Source organism: Accipiter gentilis, chromosome 8 (genome assembly GCF_929443795.1).
Source record: "Accipiter gentilis chromosome 8, bAccGen1.1, whole genome shotgun sequence".
In the NCBI taxonomy this organism is placed as follows: Eukaryota; Metazoa; Chordata; class Aves; order Accipitriformes; family Accipitridae; genus Astur; species Astur gentilis.
The window spans coordinates 25,403,926-25,426,703 of NC_064887.1; the positions used below are offsets into that span (position 1 = coordinate 25,403,926).

Sequence of the window (22,778 nt, forward strand, 5' to 3'; positions counted from 1 at the left end):
ATTTTCAGGCTTCCTGAGCGTTCTCTTTGTTTGAAGAGCCACATTCTAAGGAAATATTGGTCAATATTAGTCTCTGCAGAAATCTGTGGTAAAATTGGAATTGAAAAAAATAATCTAACTAAATCTGAATTCTTAAAGCATATTACTGAGGTGGTTTTTTTAAAAAACAACAACAACAACAACAAAAAACCAAAAAAACAAATAGCAGTCCTTCCCTGAAGCTTTGGCATTAAATGCCTCTAGTCCATAGAAAAATAACTGTACGGGGCAAATCATGCAAAAATTATGAACATAATTAATGTATGTGATTATATGCTCAAATATAAAATTTACCTCGAGAATTGATGGACTCTCTAATGTACTATCACCACAGCCTTGGCACAACTGTAAAAACTACAATTACCAGCTTCTTTGTAGAAGATACAGAGTAGCTTTTTCCAATTAAAGGAACAATTTTAGGGTATGAGAAGCATTTAAACCAACTTACAAATTTCTATTAGGTCTCTGAGACTTACAGAACAAGGATTTGATTGAAATATTGCAAAGACAATTACAAATATCCAGGGACTTCAGTAAGCAGTAAACCGGAACTGAGATTCTTGGAGAATTCAGGTGGAATTTAACAGGACTGAATAAATCCTAAAATATAACTTAATTAGAGGTGCAGAATTAAAAATTAAAAATTCTCTCCCTTCATGTTAATCTCATTTTCTTTCTGAGACGACACAAAGCATTATATTTGAAAGCTGCTTACCAGTCTCCAATTTAGATTTGTGTTCTAATTAATAAGGCTGTTTGGAAGCATACGAGATTGGCATCTATTCTAAAAACACGATAACAGTCCCACAACATGCACTTACTGAAATTAAACTGTTCCACTCTCTGCACCCTCCCCACCCAGGGTCCCAGAAGGATGGGAGAGGAAGAAAAGAAAATTCACAAGGAACTACAGAATCATTACATTCCAGCTTGCCAGATGACCCGTGTTCAATGTCTATTAACACATGGCCCCTCAATAAACTCTCTTTCCAATCATATCACTTCTTAAGAGATGAAGACCCTTCTAATTAATCAGCAAGTATGCTAAACAGAACAGTTTATGCTCTGGTACATTGCATTTGTATTACAGGAGACAGGTGGAAGAAGCACAGTGTTATAAGCCATTAGTGTGACAGACTGAAGGAAAAGTTTACACCACAAGCCTTTTGAGTAAATGGATAATAAATTTCCCTTTCCACTTCTAAAGCTCCTACCAGCATTGCTAGTTTTGAGAGCAGAAACCACTGTACTAAGAACGGTCTGAAAAACATGCAGGAGAGCTGCTAGAAACTAGACTTTTTACCAGTCATCTTGTTAAAATCCATGTCAATTATTAGGTTTAGCCTTCATGCTTCCCTACATTACATTTGGTCCCTATTCTGTCTCTGCATGAAGTCTTAAATTGGCCTAGTTGAATCCCTCAGACAAAAATTATTAAAGGACACAGAAAGGCTATAACTGCATCTACAAAAAAGCCAACTCACTCACTGCTGCCAGATTAGAAGCCAAATTCAGGATGTCCCCACTACTGAGTGACTGCCAGCTGTGACTATTGCCTTTGGAAGCCATTGGCAGCTGTTTCTAAACAGAGGATCCTTCCAGCTCCCATACTTTCTGCTAGGGGTGGGCTTGGTGGCCACCCAGCTCCAGGATTCAGGTCTCCAAAGCTTTCTTTATGTCAGCCTTCACCACTGCTCTAAGTGACTGTTACTGTTGGGCTCTAGCCTACAGATTTTTAAAGTTCTCAAACATCACTCTTTGTGTACAGACTATTCAATAAAGTCTTAATAGTTCAATTAAAAAAAATATACCTTGTAGATATTTTTTTCCACTGACATACTGCAGGTCTCCAATATTAATTCTGCAGACCTGTGGTGTACTTGGCATCAATTTCACTAGCACAGATCTTTGTCACATGCTAAAAAAGACAATGTACATGACTGCTAAGCAAAATAGAGGACAAAAAAATTGCGACTTAGTTTACCACAAAAAGTTATACCTTCAGCTAAAATCCTTTCCAAAAGGATTATAATGCAATATTAATACTTGGTCATCAAGTAGGCCATTTGTCCATGACTTTTTTAACAGAAAAGTATACCAGATGGCTTTAATTTCAAAATGCAAACCATTTTTTACTTTCTTTTATCTACAAAATATGTGCATCAATTTCACTGTTCCTTCCCTAGATGTGTTTCTTCCCTATTTACTTCTCATTCATAGAAAAGAATAAGTGAAAAGATTAACATTTGCTATGGTTAATGCTCATTTTTTTCATAATTTCCTTTTCATAAACTCCAAAAAACATAAACCTGGGAAGCTAAAAAAGCAGGGCTGAAGTCTCCTGCCAGTTCCTCCCTGCTGAATAATGACAGCCCTTTGAAACAGCCCAAAGGGTGTTCTTTTCCTATCACCTGGGAAACCATGGTTTTCATTAGCTCTAGATAATAACATAGCGGTAAAGAAGCAATCTGAATCTGGTCTTACCATGACTATATTTCTGTCCCATTAGTCATAATACACAATATAGTTTCTATGCTGGCTGCACTAGTATGGACAACACCTAACTCAGGGTAAAGCTTATCAATAGAAAGCTACCATGCTGAAACTTGAAATGGAAGAACAATTATGTACTGGACAAATGGTTTGCATCACATGATACTGTTAGCCTCAGAAATTATTCACAGTGTAATTTAACTATGATTTCAAGTACTGTTCTACCCCTTTAATTCTTTAGAAAATAGTTTTCTAAACATTTATATGTAAAAATGAACTAAAGTAGCCTCCTAAGTGTTAGAACTTTTTACTAAAAATGTATTTCAATATAGTTAAACATGCCATAATCAAGTCATTACCAAACCAATACACTACTCAAATTTTAAGGTTAAAACAACCTATGTAATCTGCAAGCTAAAACATACCTTAAAATTCCAGTAATTCCATTTGCTTATTTATTTTTATTTCTTCATCAATGAAAAGAATTAGCATTAATCTGATCATATTTTTAAACTAAATTTATCCTCGCACTTGAATATTCACTCATGGCAAAAATGAACTGCCCTCCCAGGCAAATGCTACTGTATACATAAATGCGTAACCGTCATCCTGACACAAAAAAGCACAGATTGAAGAATAACAAAGTAACAGGACTGAATAGCAAGTCTCAGCATTATTTATACCCGTCTTCTGGCGTAAAGTCTCTAGTCTGTGAGGGAGTAAAAGGCTTTAGGCTTATATCACAACCTGGGAATACCAAAGTCCCATGCATCAGTCCAAATACAGATGAGGTAAACAAGGAGGAGACCAAGTCTGTGTAAATCCAAAACTGACCTTACCCTAGGCCTTAACAGTCCACCTCTAAATACTTACCATGTCAGAGCTTGGCTCTACTTACAGGTTTCCCAGGTAGCTCTCTTATTTATATTCTTCTGAGAAACCCAGTTCAGACAAAATGTCTGAGCTCCTAGTACAATTCCAGCTAAATCAGCCCTTGTGGGTACTAGCACATCAGTTAAAAATAACGCCCCAAATCCAAACCTAAGAAATAGAAATGACTCGCCTGAAAACATCTTCCACTCCATCCCCTCATGTAAGTCCAGCCAAGCCCCCACCTACCTAAAATTGAGATGTAGACATTCTCAGAACATGGCTTGGCTCCTCTGATCAGTCAAAGAATAGCACTGTACCAAACACTGGGTAGTGCATGGGTTTTTCTCATAAAAGTTGTTCTCATAAAGCTCTGCAAGGATGTATACTATTAAATATGAAAATACAAAACTGAAGTTCTTTTGTCTTAAGGGATACATCTAAAACTCAGTATGTGTAATTAGGTTTTATTGCATAAAAAAGAGAATGTTTTGTTTTCTCTTTTAAGCTAGACATATCAGCCAATACAGTCAAAGTGTGATAAAACTGAAGACTTGAAAGCACTGAATAAGTGAAAATACTAATAAACACCAATTATATGAGACTATGGTATTCGAGATAACCAAAAGAGATGAGAATACATCACAATGTTCCAAAAACATACATCTTTAACTCTCTCTTGAGCTGAGCTTCTGCTTCTGTGAATCATTTGCAGTATTTATCAATGAGTTGTTACAAATACTAAGCAGACAAACCTCTACTTCTCATGAGATGGTGGCACTAAGTTGTCCATCTGTGGTTTAATTGCACACTTTAGGACCACAGATTTGTCCATCTGAAATTCAGTTAGTTTCCTAAACTTTGTCTGCTGTGAGAACAAGCAGACAATACATTAGCTCAGCTTGATAAAGCACAATAGCTATTAAAAAAGAAAGCAAGCTTCAAAAATGCAACGTATCTCTCACAACCACCCTCAAATGACTGCTCCCTATGCTTTTTATTAGAAAGATTCAAAGATGCCAGTAACCTTACAGCTAGTGACTGTAATAACAGAGGGTAAAAAGAGAGAAATAATGAATGCCTCCTTGTTAAGCAGTTTTGTTTGTGCTGTTCCAAGACAGATCTGCCAAGAACTTTCCATGCAAACCTTATTTTTCTGAGATTTGTAACCTGGCTGCAAAAAAATCCAGAATGATAATGCCCGGTTAAAAAGAATTCAGATTACAAGACTTAAAATACATTTTCAAGTTTTGGAATAAATTAAATTTACACTAAATAAGGTAAACAATTTTGCACTTCATATACTTTTTAGTTGCGTTACTGAAAAAACCCTCTGGTTAGCAAGTTTGCACCCCAGATCATTGCCTGTTTTCTAACTCTTTGGTATTAAATAAGTCTTAAGTATTGCAGCATGAAAGGAGACTTCTGTGCTGTATGGTCAAGACTCCAGTAACGTGTATTTTCTTTTTAAGCAAGACTGTATGAAATGCATATGAAGCACTCATGGGATTTTATCTGCTAAACAATTCAGTGGATTAAATCTGTGCTAAATCTTAATGCAACTCAGCTGACTTGGGCATAAGGCCAGGCTGTGAAAAAATTGGCTAAGTTTAACACACCACTCTTACAAAATATAAGCCTAGAATTTCCATGTTAAATTATGTGGCGTTGGTTTTGTTTTGTTTTTAACCAAATAATTCAAAACTTTGAGCCATGCAAAAGTCCAATTTCACTGTTCCCGTTTTCTTTTCTGGCACATGACACACAGTAGGACGTCATTTTGTACAGTTCCTTGCCAAAGCACTATTGTTTCCTGTGGCAACTAGCAAGATACATCGAAATGACATTTCAGGCACAACTCAGATTGTCCAAACTAAGGAAGCTCTCTTCAGGCAATAACCAGGTGTCAAAAGCAAGAAGGCTATGATAGTTGCCTGAGCTGTGAAAAAGTGATGGCTTAGGCTTATGCCTTAAGAGGAAGAAACCTCCCAGCAATTCAAAACTAAGAGAGACAATCAAAACTTATTGTCCTGGTTTTAGCTGGGATAGAGTTAATTTTCTTTCTAGTAGCTGGTATAGTGTTATGTTTTGGGTTCAGTATGAGAAGAATGTTGATAACACACTGATGTTTTCAGTTGTTGCTAAGTCATGTTTACACTAAGTCAAGGCTTTTCATCTTCTCATGCCCAGCCAGCAAGGAGGCTGGAGGGCCACAAGAAGAGTTGCCCCAGGGAGGGGTGTGGGGGGAAATCACTGCTCGGGAACTAACTGGGGATCGGTTGGCAAGTAGTGAGCAACTGCATTGTGCATCACTTGTTTTGTATATTCCAATTCTTTTATTATTATCATTGTATTATTGTTGTTATTATCATTATTAGTTTCTTCCTTTCTGTTGTATTAAACTGTTCTTATCTCAACCTATGAGTTGTACTTCTTTTCTTCCCCCAATTCTCTCCCCCATTCCACTGGGCGGGGGGGGGGGGGGGGGGGGGAGGGGGAAGGGGGGGCAAGTAAGCAGCTGCATGGTGCTTTGTTACCAGCTGGGGTTAAACCATGACACTTATCAATAAACTGTAAAACTGTTCTGAATATATCTGGTGAGATCATTTCAAAGGAAACACTGTAAAAAACAGGGCCAGAAAATACCATGAGACAGAGTAGCTTAGAAATGTTTCTGCTCATTTTCCTAACTTGGCCTTTCCCTCAGGAAAATTTGCCTAGAGTACATTATCCCCCAGAATATCTCTACCTACCTTACAGTTCAACACAAATTAAAACCAACTAATCCTATTAAACAACAGTTCCTTTGATATTGCTTGCAATTCAGCCAAACATGCTGGGTATATAAGGACTTCACCATTCGTGAGGAGTTTATATGAACTGGAGTAAGTCATCATACTCAGATTCTCATTCTGCTCAGCTCCAGAGTAAACTAAAGCTGCAGGGGAACAGCTCCCCTTCACATTACCAATGTAAATACTTGAAAAATAGAACACTACTACATTATACAACCTGAGCAAAGAAAAAACATGGCTACCCAGACAAGAGACGAATTAAGAACAAAGAGTTCCATAGGAATCAGATCAGTGGAACTTGGAGCAAAAAGGCAAGGCAGTGAAAAGGCCTCTGCATTACTGACACTGCTCTGCAAGAAGCCACAAAGGTAGTCAGTGGTTACAAGAGGGTGTTGGCCCTGGGAAGCATGACGCATCTTCCTTCAATGATTAAAGAGCCAGCAGAAGCACAGACACAGAGCATCTCCATGCAGATGGCTCTTAATCTTGTGTTGATACACAGGAAACCTGCTCTCTAGCAGCAGCGAGGATATTTCTGTAGGACTGGGCTCTCTTAAATAATGAAATCAGAGCAATGTAATAATATCAGAGCCTTTTTTGTTACTGCTTGCCTAGTCTTAATGTATCTAAAACTTTATCATTCTGACTCTGAACTGAAACGGTTCATCAGTTTGTTCTGCATTTCCACTGTGATATCTTGGCATCTGACTAGAACTTCTATGACCTACTACAATACAAATAGCACGTACAATCCTTATTTTTTCATGTCTCTGCTGAAGTATCGCAGCTCCAGTTCAGCTCTTTACTCAAAGAAGTCAAATAGTATTCCTAATTATACAAGTACAATACCACTTAAGTCCATGGTGATAAGAGAATAAAACATGGCAGTGTACCCTCTACCTTGGCTACACTTTCTTACTGAGCCAGTTTTTGCTTCCCCATCTCTTCTGGTGACCATGACTTACTCCTTTTCTCACTTCTGAAAGAGCATGCTACCAGTTGGCACAGAGACTCTCAAGGACCCAATTTCAACAGTTACCCTGTACATAGCAAAATACTCAGCTGAACAAGCTGGACCTGTATCAAGACAGGCATTCACTGCAATGAAATCTCTTCTATTACCCTACATTCTCCGATCAGGCAATTACTTCCTTTCTGTTAAGAACAAATAGAAAAGGAGAAAAGCGTTTGACAAAAACAGAATACTTGCCAGACCAACAGGAAACTGATAGGTATATACCCCAGCAAGTCCCCGCTCTTGTACAAAACCTCCAGGGTTTACTTTTGTTGTTTCATATCATGATGCCCTTGATTCAACACTGTGTCTACTAGCATACTATTACCCAGACAGACTCCTCCCTCATTTAGTAAATTATCATCTGTAAGGACTGCACTGTGGCTATTAAGGCAAACCCTGGATCATGGGGGATTATGAAGTTCTGTGCAAAAGTGGGAGTCCCGGGTGTACTTTGTCTGTCTGAGACTGCTTCCAGGACAGTGGCCATCACAACTAGGGCTCAAACATTCCCTGAACAGCAAGTTTCAACCTGCTTGCCCCCTTTCTTCATCCATATTCAACTACGCTGGCTAACACAAAGAGAGGGCTCCCTTTTTGACATCCGTGATGATGATGGACATTTTTATTCTTTGTGCCAACATGTGGAACCATGATGCTCCCTGCCCAGGTGAGACAGCCGAGATAACACGCTATGCTTTAACAGAGCCATGTATACTATATAGCAAGAATACCATATGAGAACAGATGTATAACCAGAGAGATGTATAAACCTTTTGTAGGTAATTTCTTTTGAGACTTTCTAGAAGAAAGAAATCATCCAGGTTTTTTTCTTCAAACACAAATATTCTGCATGACACCCTTAATCCAGAAACACAATTATATACACACTTAAATTTAATCATGTCTGTAGCACCAATACTTTCAAATGGGAATTACACATAGCATTAACTTAAAGCTGAAAAAATCCTTGTTGGAGCCAAGTTTTTATTGCTAAATATATATATATACATTTCATTTAAGGCGACTATTAAAATAATTGTTGCTCTTCCATGTTTCTAATATATATTGAAATAGGGGAGTATTTAAATCAAATTGTTCTACATGAGGCTTAGACATCCTATATATTCTTGTATATTGAAAATGTTTTCAAATGAACTGTAAGGCATACAGCTTGTAAAACTACTAAAAAATATATAAACAAATTAAGTTATGCCAAGAGATTTAATGTAACAGAGTTCTATGCACTCAGGTTGTGATGATCTTACCATGCATGCATAATCAAAATCTCCAGCACCATCAAGGGCCACTACGTATAAACGGTTACAATAAAAATGTTTGATACACACTTCCCACAGCCACTTTTTCAACGGTGTACCAGCCATTTACACCTGGTCCCTAAAGTAATCATCAAAAATTCCTCAGTAACATGCAATTTCTCAATAAGTTAAGGGAAACTGAGAAACTGCCCAAAAAATTCAGTGAAAAACTTGATAATGATATTTCAAAGAAGATACATGGAAAAAAACCCCTTCATTGGGTAGTCTCCTATGCTATTCCCTTGCTTTCCTCTCCTCATCCATCTTCACTACCACCCTTCCAAAAAATAATTCTGCTGCAATTAAATGACACCAGAATTTTACTGTTCTGTTTACTGCTGGTCTCATTCAGACACACATGGGCTTCAGTGGAAACTGAAAGCAGGGCCAAAAGATGGGGAACTGAAGCCTGTTCGTACTCTGCTAATAAATCATGTATATGCTCAAAACAAATGAGCTTTTATGAACTTTCAGATATTCACGTGGAGAAGCAGAATGAAAAAAAAATCAGCCAGTCACTTCAATGGAGTATAGTTCAACAAGAAAAAGAACACAATTTAGTATTCACCCTCATTCAGACTTAGTGAAAAAGTCTTGCTAACTGATACAATCTTCTTATATCTGAATGCACAATTTGAAAACTAGACTCATGCCCATTTTCCTCTGAACTGGAATGCAAATAAAGCATTATCTAACAGCTACCATAATGGTAATAACATTGTATTTTATTTTTGTACAGAGTGAGGTTTTGAATGTAAATTTCCCACCATACATTTATTTTACAGTGCGGCTAAGGTAACTCTAGTATTTAAAGGTTATATTAATAAAATCACGCTCAGGATTTTCCTTAGAAAACATGTCAGCCACTAGATGGCCATAAAAGAAATCGTACACAGATTTCACTTAATGAAAGACAGTAGGATCTATTCCATATGTTTTGAAGTTTATAATAAAAATATCAGTTGTAACAGGGTATTTGTTCTCTTCACAGACAACCTGGCAACAGTGGAATGTCAAGGAGAAAGCACTGGAATTAGGGAGTATCGCACAGCACACTTGGGATGAAAAATAATCTAAAACCCTAGCACAAGTGCAATTCCAGGAGATGGGGAGAACACGAAAGCGGCCAGTGTGAAAACCAGATTAAAAAATTAAAAATAAATAAAAAAGTCTCAGAAGACACCAAAGTAACCAGAGAAAAAGACAAACACACCAACCAGCCATTAGTGTTGAGGGAGATGAGAGGTTTTGCTTCTCACAGACCACAGGAAAGGGACAGATCTGTTCCCTGGTTGGTGACCCGGTGAACTGGGGGGAATATGTAGATTTTTTTTCCCCCTCCATGGAGCTACATTAGGTCAAAGCCAAGTTCAGAAAACAAAACCAGTAACATCCAACTATTAAGAGAAGTGACTGTTAGGTACCACATTTGATTCTCACTGGGCAACTTTTTGGTTGTGCAGATTACAGTAGTAAAGGAGCTGAAGCAGCTATTACTCCACGTTTTTCCTTTTTTAATTTGTAACCATACCAAAAATCACAGGCAATCCAAGTAAAATGTCATACCAAGCTAGATTTTCCCTTTGACTCATGACTTTACTAGAATCTGTAAAGTTGGTAAACTGTTTTCTTGCCTTTTAAATGCCTCAGCACTTTCTGATTACAAATTAATAGAAGAATTTGAAAGACAATAATTATGTAACTGTTCTTGTACTTCTTTATCATCCTGAAACAGGAAGAACATACTCCCCTCCAAAATCATGCCCTGAGAAAACTCCTAGCTTGCAGAAACTACATACGTGCGTTTCAGTAATAATGGCAAAGAAGTTTAGTAATTCAGACAACCACTCACTTGATAATACCTATTTAAAAACACACTTTAACTTTTACAGTTTTACTGGTTTTATCATTACTCGTAAAGAGGTATATTTAATAAAATATTGTAAGTTTAAGAGACTGGAATATCAATAATTCCATTTCACCAGTCATCCTTAGGCTGTAACAACCTTACAGAATCATTTATAGATTACCTGTTCAACCTCATGTACCCAACAGAAAACCTGCTTGAGTCAACAAGCACATTTTTTAAGGATCACACTGGGGCACAACTGGTTCTTGGTTTGTATGTTGACAGTCTGACAGTACCACATCAAGTTGTACACGCTGCCTCTTTGCCAGAGGTTACAGGCCAGAGGGTGCACACCTCCCCTCAGCCACTACCATTTCTATCATGACCAATATCCTCTAAACTAAAGCAAACAGATGGGATCATCTTAAATAGGCAAATTCGACAGCAGCAATTAAAGGTAACATCCCCACGGTGTTATTCCTAGCCTTTTTCCAACATTAAGAATGAACCACTACATGGCAGAATAGATGCTGTGAACTGCTGCATTTGTGGATTTGCCCTACTATAACCAGCTAATCTGGAATGGGAATGTTTTTACTGCCCTTTGTAGGTAGCCTGATAAGCTGTCTGTTTACTAGCAATGAGTCTGACTATAGACAGTGCCACAGCAAAACCAGTAATGGTATTGCTAATTTAAAACATTTTACTTTACCTTTATCATCAAGTATTGTGAAGTAAGAAATTACACACTAAATCTTATTCCAGCTTGAACACTCTCTGTAATCTAGCACTAGCCTAAATTTAGCCTAAGGACATCTTATACATAGCCTCTTCAGAAGACAAATGAATCTTAAAACAAGTGAAAAAAACAGAGGTATAAAATTGTTAGTCAAGGCTCATTCCACTATCTCCCAAGGTTAAGACTATTAGCAACAACTGTCATCCACACCATTATTCATAGCTCCATGGTCACATTTGTTCCTGTTGCCTGACACTGACTACAGGCTTGGTACACCCACTGTGTAAATGGCTAGACACATGACAGTGAAGAATCAGGCCTATGATGTAATTACAGGATAGAACTAGTCAAATGGGTTTTTAATACGGGGTAGAAGGAGGGAGGGGAAAGGAAGGGAGAAAGAAGGTTAAAAAATCCCCAACCTATCTGTGAGCTGCTTGTTTTAATCCTTAATACTTTGTCTTTCCACTTGGAATGAACTTTAAAGTATAAAATACTTTGCAGCAGAAAGATTGTGTATAGAAGAGATTATCACTATTTAAAATATTTTAAGATGGTTAAACAGGAGCAGAGCAGAAGGGGATGACTCCTCACTCAGCTCTTCTGTTTATCTACTCTGAACAGTTAGAGCAAATTTTAATCATTTTCCATGTTGACTGTTGATGCTTTTGACAATGCAATAAATAAGATCACATTTTGGCATGTCTGCAAAAGTAGAACCGCCACAAGAACTCCAGTGACTGGTGGTGATGTCTTGTTTTTCACTTACACATATTAGATTTTACATTCATGCATTCATTTCTAAGAGCACTGAGAAAATTAAAAAACACTTTGATTGCAGTTACTACAACACAGCTTTTTTTAGATTTTCTTCTGTGACTCTGAACAGGTTTCATCAGCACAAAGGCTGCACCCACAAAAATGTCTACATTTTAAATTAGACTGGTAGCAATGTTAATATATGTACCCATCCATAATTGTATCTATTGCCATTCTTTGAGATGCATTCTCTAAAACAATATCCACCTTTTTTTTTTTTTTTTTAAAGTAAGAAGGGACTAATGATTGCAAGAATTTTGGAAGATCAGACCACATCTTTACTTGCTTCAGTTAAGTACCAGTAGTCTCAGTGTTTAGTACAGTACATACATATATGTGATGTTTTGCAAGTGCATAGGAACAGATGATAAATACAGGAGTACACTAAATATAACTGATGATTCCTTATTTGGATTATGCCACATTTCTGCAAGAAAGCTGTTTCTTAAAGTTTAAAATTATTCTATAGGGACTAGTTTGTAATCTTTTGACCTCTCAAAGTAGATCCTGTATCCATCATACCTACATAATGGCCTTATAATTTTCCTAAACATGTTTTCCTGTAGGTTGATCTAATTTTTAGGTATTTTCTTAGTCATAAAATAAAAAAATGAGTTGGGATTTAGGACATACTTTTTTTTTTTCCTAGCTTTAATCATGTGAGGTTTTAAAGCTTATGAAATCCAGGTGTTTGTTGTTAAATGTACAGGAAGAATTAAACTAGTTTCCTAGTATCAAGGTAAAAAAAAAAATCATTAAAATAATGTTAATTGTTTTATATAACTTATTTCCAAAGTATATATATAAAAAAAATCATTCAGGAAAATGTGCCAATACAGATTTTACTTTAGTTGTTGAAAACTAAGCATATGCTGTTCCTGAATAGAGAACATTTTCCCAAGTCATACCTGTATGTTAATTTGGTATTATTATTCCTATTTTTGCTGTAGAGGATCTGGGAATTTCAGTCAAAAGTGTGCTAAAGCAAGGATTTCTAAACTTTCCTCCTCCCTTCTACTGAATGCTGCCAGCAGCAGCTCCTAGTTTTGTAGCTAGCTATGTACCACTTATGAGTGGTATGCGTGACAGTTTGGGAATCTCATCCCAGACAGCATATGGGGAGATAGTCAGCAATAATCTCTTTAAATGTTGACCTCCACAACCCTTTCATTTACTCATTACTAGTAAATATAGATTCATGTCAGTAAAGTACACTGTGGCCTCATAATCATGATATTTGTATCATTGTGCACATAAAGTGCTAGAAGCAGAGCCACATAACAATGGAAAATCTCTCCAGATCAATTCACAGTCCACTTTAAACATAAAGAAATAACAGTCTGTATAAAATATTATTTGAAGCCTTACAGGGTCATGCTAAAACTGTGTCTACATATTTTTTTCCAGACTCAGTGGGGCTGAAAAAAACCAAAACCCAACACACCTCAGACTGCCATCCTCTACTGAAACAGATTAGGAAGACACTAAATTACCACAAAAGGAAAAAAAAAATTAAAAAGAGGCAGGTTAGCTAATAATTAGTGTAAGTCAGGAGTGGTCCTTTAGTGACACAAGAAAGCTCGCAGAGAAAAAACTAAATATAAAAATGAACTATTAATTTTTTTGGCCAGATCAACTTCTTGAACTGGGTCACCACAGCTGCTTAAGCACCCAGGCTGGCAGGGAAGGAGGGCGCACTTCTACATTACACCAACTTAATAACTATTCGTTGCCAAAAAGCACAAATTTACTACCCCCTGGCACTGCTGCTCACTCAATTACACAGTGCCCACGCAAAAGAGAGGCTGGGCCTTCTCGTCAGCAGCAGCCGGTCACCAGCACAGTTTAGTAACCAACACAGCCACACCTTCAGACCCGTGCTTCAAAGCTAACTCATCCAATTTTGTTTAAATGCAAGTCATTAATCACCCAGTTACTAGTTCCTGCTGTGACTAATACTTCTTTCCACACAGGCCACTGCTGAAGTGATTTTATATATTTCCAAAACCAGCCCAGGAACCTGTAAGCGAGACAGCAGATGGCCTCTAGGGCAAATTGTTACTACTGCCTGTTATTACAGCTATTATGTGAACAGGCCCTGAACCATTTTAGGGCGCTGTCATTCTTCTACCCGAGTATCTGGGAAGTTATATATAGACGCAATTTAAAATAGGAGGGACAAATGCCCACGAGAGGGACGAGAAGCCCGCCTCCTCGGCAGCGCTCCCTACTCCTGTCAGCGCGGCCCCGGCCCGCAGGCCTTCCCTGCGGCGAGGCGGCCGCCAGCACCGCAGCCCGCCCGCACACATGAGGCAGGCTGCAGCCCCAGCGCGCGTGCTGATCCCGACCTTCCCCGAAGACGCCGCACAAGGCCAGCGGCTGCGCGCGGGAAGGCCTGTCCGGCCCCGCTGTGGAAAGCGGCGACGCCAGCAGCGGGTGGGCCCCGCGGCCGCGGAACACCGCCCTTTTCCCCACAGCCAAGCACCGCCAGACGCCCCCTTACCGGCGGGAAACACTCCGCCCCTCTCTCCCGCTGCCGCTGGGTTAAGGCTGGGCAGAGCCTGCCCGCGCTCCCTCACCCCTCGCCCCCCCTCCCCCCCTTCCGAGACGACACGACGAGACGCGGCGAAACGAGACCCACCCCGACCAAGCCCGCCCGAGGCGAGGGCCCGGCCCGGACTAGCGCCAAGATTCCCCCTGTGAGGCGGGGGCGGCCACGTGACCGCTGGGCGGTGGAGGGCGGCCCGGCCCACCCCGCCCGCCCCTCCCTCTCGCGCTCCCCGCCCCGCCCCGCCCGACCGGGGAGGCGGTGGCCGTGGCGCAAGCGCATGCGCATCCGCGTTTCGCCCATCCAGTGCGGCAGCCGCGGGTGGAAAAACCGCAGCGGCAGCTGCTGAGGGGAGCCGGGAGCAGTGGCGCCTTGCTGGGGGGGTGGCTGGGGCAGTGCCCGGCTCCGGGCGCGGGGCAGTGGTGGGGTAGCTGGCATCGCTCCCGGGCCGTTGCAGGCCGCCGCTGAGGCGGGGCGGGCTGCGCAGCGTTTTGGGGCTGTTCCCCGGCGTTTTGACATCTCGGCGCCTCCGCCGGGGCCGGGAAGGGCCGCGTCCCGGCCCGCTGCGGCTACGGGGCCTTGCCGGCGGCTCCCGCCCCGAGCCGGGGGGCTGGCGGCCGCGGCGGCCTGGGGCGCCCAGCCCTGGCCGGAGGGCGTCCCAGGGGAAGGGGGAGCCGGGGCCGCTGGGGGCCGTTTTTCGGAGGGTGGGGGGCGGCGGCGGCGTGAGAATTGAGACAAAGAGCGAGGAGGAGGAGGAGGAAGAAGAGGACACTCGGGCTCTGCCACATTCCTGTGAAGAGGAAGGCGGGAGGCGGCGTTAGCCCTTTACGGACAGCTGGGTTCAGCGCTGCCCTCAGCTGCTGTTGGCGTATTTACAGACGTCTCTCCCGGCCGCGGGAGGAGGAGGAAGAGCCATGTAAGTTCAGAATTGCCAGGCGTCCTGTGAGAAGATGGGGGATGCCGCAGACGCCAAGGAGATGAGGAAGACTTTCATTGTTCCTGCCATCAAACCCTTTGACCATTATGACTTCTCCCGAGCGAAAATCGCCTGTAATCTCGCCTGGCTGGTGGCCAAGGCCTTTGGGACAGGTAGGTGGCGTCTTCTTCTTCCCTTTCTTTGATGCTGGTTCCTGCTTGGTTGCTTCGCTTCTGAGGACGTGCGAGCCCTTCCCTAAGGAGCTGGGAAGGGGGGGGGGGGAGTAGGTGGTGCGTAGGAAATGGTTTTAGTCTGTTCCCTCATCTTCAGCTTCCCTTACACCTTGTGGGGTTTCTTGGTTTTCTTTTGTTTTTCTTTAATTACCTGTAATCTTTTTGGAGTAGTACTACTGTTTCCATTAGCGAGTAATTTTTGTGTAGTGGAGCTAATACAATTTTATTTGAGGAATCGAACTCTGTAAATGGCGTTTTATTTATTCCTCAGGTCACACTTCTAGAATGCGAAAAAACACTAGCAATCTATGTTATCTGTTGTCTCGAAAATTTTCCTAACATTGTTTAAAATCTGAATTGGGGGCTAGCGATAGAAATGGATGTGCGCTGTTAGTTTTGACATGTGTGACACAGTAGCCTGTAGCCATTTGAGTGGTTAAGCAGCAAGAAGGGTTTCAGGAAAAAGAGCGTTTAATGCCAGGTTTTGGCCTGCACAATACAGAAGGCTCTCCTTGCCTGTAAGCGTAAATGGAATTGATTGTAATGCCTCTGAAAGGCATTACTGCTCTGTCTTGGAAAACCTGGGCCTTGAGAAGTACCAGACCTATTATTCTATGCCTGAAATATTGTTGGGCCTTGAGGAATACCAGACTTACAGAGGTCTTCCGAGGGAAGCGCTTTGAAAATTTACCAAGCCGTTGTTTGGTTTGTTTTTTTAATATAGCTTTAGAATATTAGTGACTTATTTTTCTGTGGATTAAAAATAATTTTTTTTCTTTGATAAGTGAGTTAGATATTAACAGTCAACACTTTTACTTGTGGTCTTTGTAGAATAACAAGAAAAGGTTCCTCCTGGAATTTTTCACCTTTTGCATTTAGGGCCAGAGCCTCATTATGTATTTGAACAGGGTTAAAGGTGTACCTTTATGATGCCCCTGGGAACTGATGATATTTGATGTAGTGCTTCCAAAAACCTACTTTTGAAGTGGTTGAATCTAGTGAAATTTCAGTAAGGTCAGTATCTACTGAAATAAAGTGCATGTTCATCACTTCAGAAAGGAAAAAAAAAAACCAACCAGAAATCAAAATACTGTTTCCATATAAAGATTTGTCAGTAAACTCTACTTACTCTCCTTTGTGAAATCTGGGCAAGTATATAGTATTTTTATGTATGGCTTTACTAGTTATGCAGACATGCAAGGTAAAATAGTAGTAGTGAAATTCTTGGAAGTACTTGATTCAACATTTTCAGAGATCATTGTCTTTTTAGGTAGTGTGGTTCTGTAGGCTCTACTCCTGGTATTCTGGGTGTACAGTGCTTGTGCAATTATATAACCCAGCATTCTAACCTGAAAACTTTTTTCTACTGGAGTTTGACAAATTCTCAGCCTGTGGTTGAAATGTCTTGTTTTATATTGGTTGAGTTGCTATTGGATGTGTAAAGCAACTTGCAGGGTACTTTTCTGCTAGTTTCTATAGAAAGTGTGATGCAAAACAAATTCCTTTACTCTTTCTCTTCATTACTGTGGTTGTTCTGAGATGCACAAATGAAACGTGGTTAGAGGAGACAATAGCTCCATCTGCCCTCTAAATACTGCCATAATGTAATAGTAGGAAGAGAAGTAAACATACAAAATTGTAGCATTTCTGATCTCACAGTTCTTCCACTAGGTTAATATCACTGGTAGCTTCAAAGAGTTAGTGGCTGAAGTACAGGAAAAAAATTATACAGGACTTGCATATCTACAATACAAATGCTTCCTTTATACTTAGAGTGAAACAGAAGAACTGACCTTCATCTTTCCAAGAAGGAAGGAAGTTTGGGTTTGTTAAATTATTTCAATTCTTTGGAGTAGATCACAACCTCAGTCATGTCTTCTACCTATTGCTATATACATTTGTACAAAGGAAATACAAAGGATGATTAGTGTTCTTATGGATGCACATTTTGTATCTTTTTTTTATCCCTGAAATGTTGCAATTCCTTAAGTGGGCAGGGGAAGTGAAGGATTTTTCCCACCCTCTCTCAAATAAATTAATGCCATTCATTTTGTTTAGTGAAAAGTAAGTTGTTGCAATCGTGTATCCATTGAAGAAATCTAAATCTTTATATATCAAATGGGCACATCTTTCAATGGACATATTTCATGTTCTTGAAAGCATATTTTAGGACAATCAAAATCGTGGATACAGCTTGGCTAGGTGTTGTGAAGAGAATCCTCTCTTGAAAAAAGACTTTGAAATAGGTACTGTTCATTAACATTTAGTAGTGACTTTTGGTGTTTGACTAATATTTGCATCCAAAAACTGAGAGACCAGTCATATATTTCTGTTGTCCTCAGTGAAGCTGCAAGAATAGAGTCTGGCCCACAACACAGGTAAATCATGTTGAAAGCATTTTGTATGAAGAATTTTTTTAAGAAGTAGTAATTGGAGACAGTGTTCATATTTAAGTGTTGAGGGGAGTATAGGATTTTGTGCCTTGCTGTTTTGCTGCAAGAAAATGTATCAGTGTTAGGATACAGGTTAAATGTTTTGTAATAACTAAATGATTTAAGTTAACTTACAGGAACTGAAAGGAGGAAAAAGTAACTAAAAGTGTGAAGTATGGAAGTGGAAATGTTTGACCTTAGAAATTAAATCTGCAAGCACTAAATTTCAGCATTAACTCCCAATGCTGGGAGTTTACCATTTCAGTATAGAAAACTGCTTTCCAAAGAAGTGGTTGAGCTGTGTTGATAGCATATGCTTTGACTTAAAAGTATAACAGGACCTACTTCATAGAAATAATGTAAAAAAGGTCTTGATGTTGTGTTACTCTGTGTCCTGTTTATTTCTAAACAGAAGTGGATTTCATTAATTTTGAGTGTGAAGTTTTTGTCTTCTCACTCTACTATAGTCATAGAAAATGTGGCTAGAAAATTTGTTTTCCATCCACCATCCTAAAGACAGGCTGAGCTAAATATACATCATTCCTGACAGATGTTTGTTTAGCCTGTTTTTTGAAAGTCTGTAATTATAGAGATTCCACAGTATGTCTGCTAGTCAATTTGAATCCTTATTTATCTCTAGATGTTAGAACAGCATAATAATCTTGATGTCTTTTGCTATACTGTAAACCCATTACTTAACCTATTCCTGGTGGATGTGAGAATGGTGGGCACCTTACCTCTTTATAACACCTTCTGCATAATAAAAACAGTGTCTCCTATTTGTTCTGCTGTTTAGACAAAACAGACTTTTTTTCAACTTGCTTTTTGTAAGTCAAGCTGTTTTGGACTGTGTTTTGTTTTTTTTCCCTGTATTTTTTCTGTGGTCAGTTTTGCATGAATTCTGTACTTAAATCTAGATCTAGCGGTCCAGCTAAACCCTTACCAGTACAGGCTAGATTTGAAAAATTACTTCATCTTTCCAACCTGTAATACTCTCATTTAATCACTAGAATATGATGTTTGTCATTTTTGCATCAGCCTAGAGTTGTTGACTCATTCAGTCTGTGATTCACTGTAGCTCTGTATCTTTCTCTGCAGAACTGCTGCCTACTCAGTTGTTCCCATCTTGTAATTGTACAGTTGTAGGTTCCTGCTTTGCAGCTATACTTATATAACTGCGTCCTATTTTCAAACCACTTCTCCCACTTATCAAAATAATCTTGAATTATAATTTTGTCCTCCAAAATGCTGTCAATCCCTTTGTAGCTTGGAATTGCTTCTCTAAAACCTCAGCTAGTCTAGATGAAACTACTAATTCTTGAACCTTGAAGTACATGTTATTCCTATTTGATTGGGGACCTCTGAGTACTCTTGGAAAATGGTTTTCCAGACAGCTTTGCATCCAATTTTTAGTTACGAAGTTAAAACTGTTACTGACATGTATGATTTTCAGAAAATTATGAGAACAATTTTAAAGTCAAGTTAAATCTGTAGCTGTTCTACTATCTATAAAACGTATTATCCTGTCACAATAATACATTTCACTGGTTTAGCATGAGTTTTTTTCTGACAGGAATAAACTAAAAACTAAATAAAAGCTGCACAAACCTGAGTGCTTATCCTAAACGTTGTTTTCTGCAGTCAAAATAAAATAGTCCATCCATCTTTTAACATAAAATTTATCCTTTATAGGTGTCTGAAGCAATAGATTACAAATTACATCATCTGCAACTAAACATTACCCAAGAAACTTAGAAGTACCTTTCTCCTGGTGATTAATGTTTTCAGAGTTCACATGCAGCTACTTACTGCTGTTTGCAGATGTTGCTAGTAAAACCATGAAGGGAGGAAATGAACATTGTGTATCTGACACAAGTTTTAACTAAATAATCTAATCTGTTATGATGGGTGTTGCAGGCTAGAACATCTTTTAATCTTTCCTTAGTAGATCTAACTTCTTTACTCTTACTCAGTGTGGCAGCTAGCAAAAACTTGCACAGGATTTTGGAGTATAAAAATAAATGTTTGAGATTCTTGGGAGGAATTTTTTTTTAATAGATTGCTTTCCATCACATCTCTAAAGTAGTTGCTGACAAATTGATACTTTACTCAATCCTACTAAAATCAGTTGATTGGACTAATCATCTACTGAGATGGTTTAGTTATAAGTTGATTATAAGTCGCTTCTTTCTGTGGAACACATTTAAAACATTGTTTGACTGTAGATCACTTGTTTTACAGTAAATAATTAAAATTGTATGAGCTTCTGGATCTATTAGGTTTGGCAGAGTCATCTGAGGTTGTAGGCTGTGTGTGCACAAAAGTATGGAAAGGTGAATTAGTAAGTTAACAGTTGTCAGGATGCTTACTACATGATAGACCTCAGGTGGAATAGTTTATAATTTGTTCTTTCAATGACTTCATGTAATTGAGCCTATTCTGAGCCTGTTTGACTTTACAACTGCAATGTCTGTCTGCAGAATGTAATAGATGTGACAAAGAGACTGTAGCCAAATGCTTGCTCACGCCGGGTGATAAGAAGAAATATGTTTCTTCTACCTATACCTGGTTTCTCTCTTATATTTTTTGATCATTGTTGCTGTTACTGCTACAGATATACCCCCATGATTTAGGGTAATCTGTTGGGTTACTTTAGTCACTCCATGTTTAAAGGTGGCTCTCATTCAAACTTGAAGATTATTTATATGCTGTTAATCAGGAACTTATCACCTTTCCAATATGAGATGTTATGGAATTTCTACAGCTAGCTGGTGGATTTTAATGAGCAAAACTGGACACAATTCCACTCCTGAAACTAATAACGTTTAACTACTTGCTTTGGTAAACCTAGGCCTCTCAATGAATGTCTTTGCTGATCATTCTGGAAAATGAGGCTGGGGGTGAAAAACCTTCAAGACTTTGCAAGGAAAAACCCCCAGTTCTTTCTTTTCCCCCCTCTCACTTCCCCCCCCCCCCCTTGGACAATACATTATTACTGGATCAGGTGGTAGTAATAAACCTTTTTGCTATAAAGTTGAAATGTAACCTGTAAGCCAGACACCAAAGCAGATGTGTCAGCTCATGTCTATCTAGTTATGGCTGGCAAAAAGTTTTCTTCGGTTTAATAAAGTCTTACAATAGTTCAAGAAATAAGTGTTTATCTCTACATTTCTGAAACAATCTTTTGCCCTAATCCATAGGCTATATGAATCATACTTTGACTATAACAGTCATCAGGGTGCTAGCTGAGTGAGATGGGATTAAAACTTGCAGATACTATTATCTTAATATTTCTCATATTTTGCCTTTTCCAAAAATAAGTTCTGAACTCATGCTAATAAAATTAACCCTGGCAATAAAGGGATTAATTCTTAAGTCATTCTTTTGTTTGTCAAAACCTGAATCAATACGCAGGTTTTGGTAAAGTAGATGTTAAACTTCCCCGTTTTAATAGGAAATGCCTCTACCATACAAATTCTGTATGCGTTGTGAGTTAGCGCTTCCTGTTGTGCTACTGAAGACAGAATTTTGGATGGGATAGACAATTAGTGTGACCCAGTAGAGCATTTCTTATGTGATTCTCAGTGTTCAAAAAATAACTAAAGTCTGGGTGGGCTATGAAGGTAGAGCCTGTGCATGCTTTTTCCTTGGATGTTTTGCGGTTTTGGGTTTTGGTGTGCATGGTGTTGGGTTTTTGGGGTGTTGTTGGGGTTTTTTTGTCATAAGGAATCCCTTATAAGTGCAGAACTGTTGTTAAAGCAGTGGATAGTGGTCTATTTTTGTGGCATCTAGAGGCAGGAGGGTAGGGTCTGTTTATTCGTAGTAATTCTGTGATGCTAAATTCAAGAATCTCTCAAGTTTAGTTTAGGTGGACAAAGTTAAGAATTATGATACTGAAATTCAGTCTGCCATAAACTTATAGAGGTTGACTTTTTAGATTGCCCCTAGGCAAATGTACACCTACTGCTTGCTAGCCCAGAGCAATGTAAGTAGCAGACCGATTCAACAAACCAAAAAGTACAAATTCTTTTTTAATATCAACTGTCTGATTTTGTTTTCTGCTTCCTCATTAAAAATCTTGTTTCATGATTTTTCTTTTTTCGGTAGCAGCAGTTTGATCCGTGGATTACTAACCTGCTGTGAATCTTGGAACTGGAGTACTCATCAGAGCCCTTGAAGGTGTCTACAAAATAAAAGCAAGTTGAAATATCTCCCTCCTCTACTGAGGCAACTACCAAAATTCATCAAAAGCAAAATAATGTAAATTACGCTTCTCTGACCTGTTCTTAGTGCTCTGACTCCTGACTTCCATGCAAGCTCTGTTCTCTTGTGCCCAAATGGCAAAGGTGGCACCAGAATCCTTGTTGCAACTGGGAGTCTGAATGAAGTAACTTAACACTGTTACTTTATGACAAAGGCATACCTTTGCTGTCCTGCAGAAAACTGTCAAGTAATTGAGTCCATTAAGATTTGGCATAAATTCATCTACTGGTTTGCACTAGGAAGTGGTTAAAGGTATTAGTTAGAATTTTCATGAAATAATTCTGTATTAAATCTCGAAGTCTTCTACAAATAAGTTTTTTCTTAACATCTTTGTTGATTGATGTCAGTAACCTGTAGAGATGGAAGATTTCTAGGCTGAGGCTTATTGTGGCCCTGTGGCTCCCAAGACTGATGTATATTTTAATTAGCTCATGGTGAAATATTTTAA

General features: G+C 39.2%; 2 protein-coding genes across 7 annotated transcripts in view; one reads left to right on the forward strand and one right to left on the reverse strand.

The window, feature by feature from the left end:
* DDX59 (DEAD-box helicase 59) overlaps positions 1-14,644 on the reverse strand; it is a 30,703-nt gene extending 16,059 nt beyond the window's left edge. The window contains exon 1 of one of the 3 annotated variants that reach the window (XM_049807147.1): positions 14,580-14,644. The gene's annotated coding sequence lies outside the window, so the exon portion shown is untranslated. Of the gene's footprint in view, positions 1-14,441; positions 14,554-14,579 lie in introns of those variants that run through there. The other 2 variants (XM_049807143.1, XM_049807149.1) reach the window with 2 other exon arrangements.
* Positions 14,645-14,769: 125 nt separating this feature from the next.
* CAMSAP2 (calmodulin regulated spectrin associated protein family member 2) overlaps positions 14,770-22,778 on the forward strand; it is an 88,195-nt gene continuing 80,186 nt past the window's right edge. For all 4 annotated transcript variants that reach the window (XM_049807116.1, XM_049807117.1, XM_049807118.1 and 1 more), the window contains exon 1: positions 14,770-15,575. In XM_049807116.1, coding sequence (XP_049663073.1) covers positions 15,437-15,575 — 139 coding nt within the window. In that variant the 5' untranslated portion in view covers positions 14,770-15,436. The remainder of the gene's footprint in view (positions 15,576-22,778) is intronic.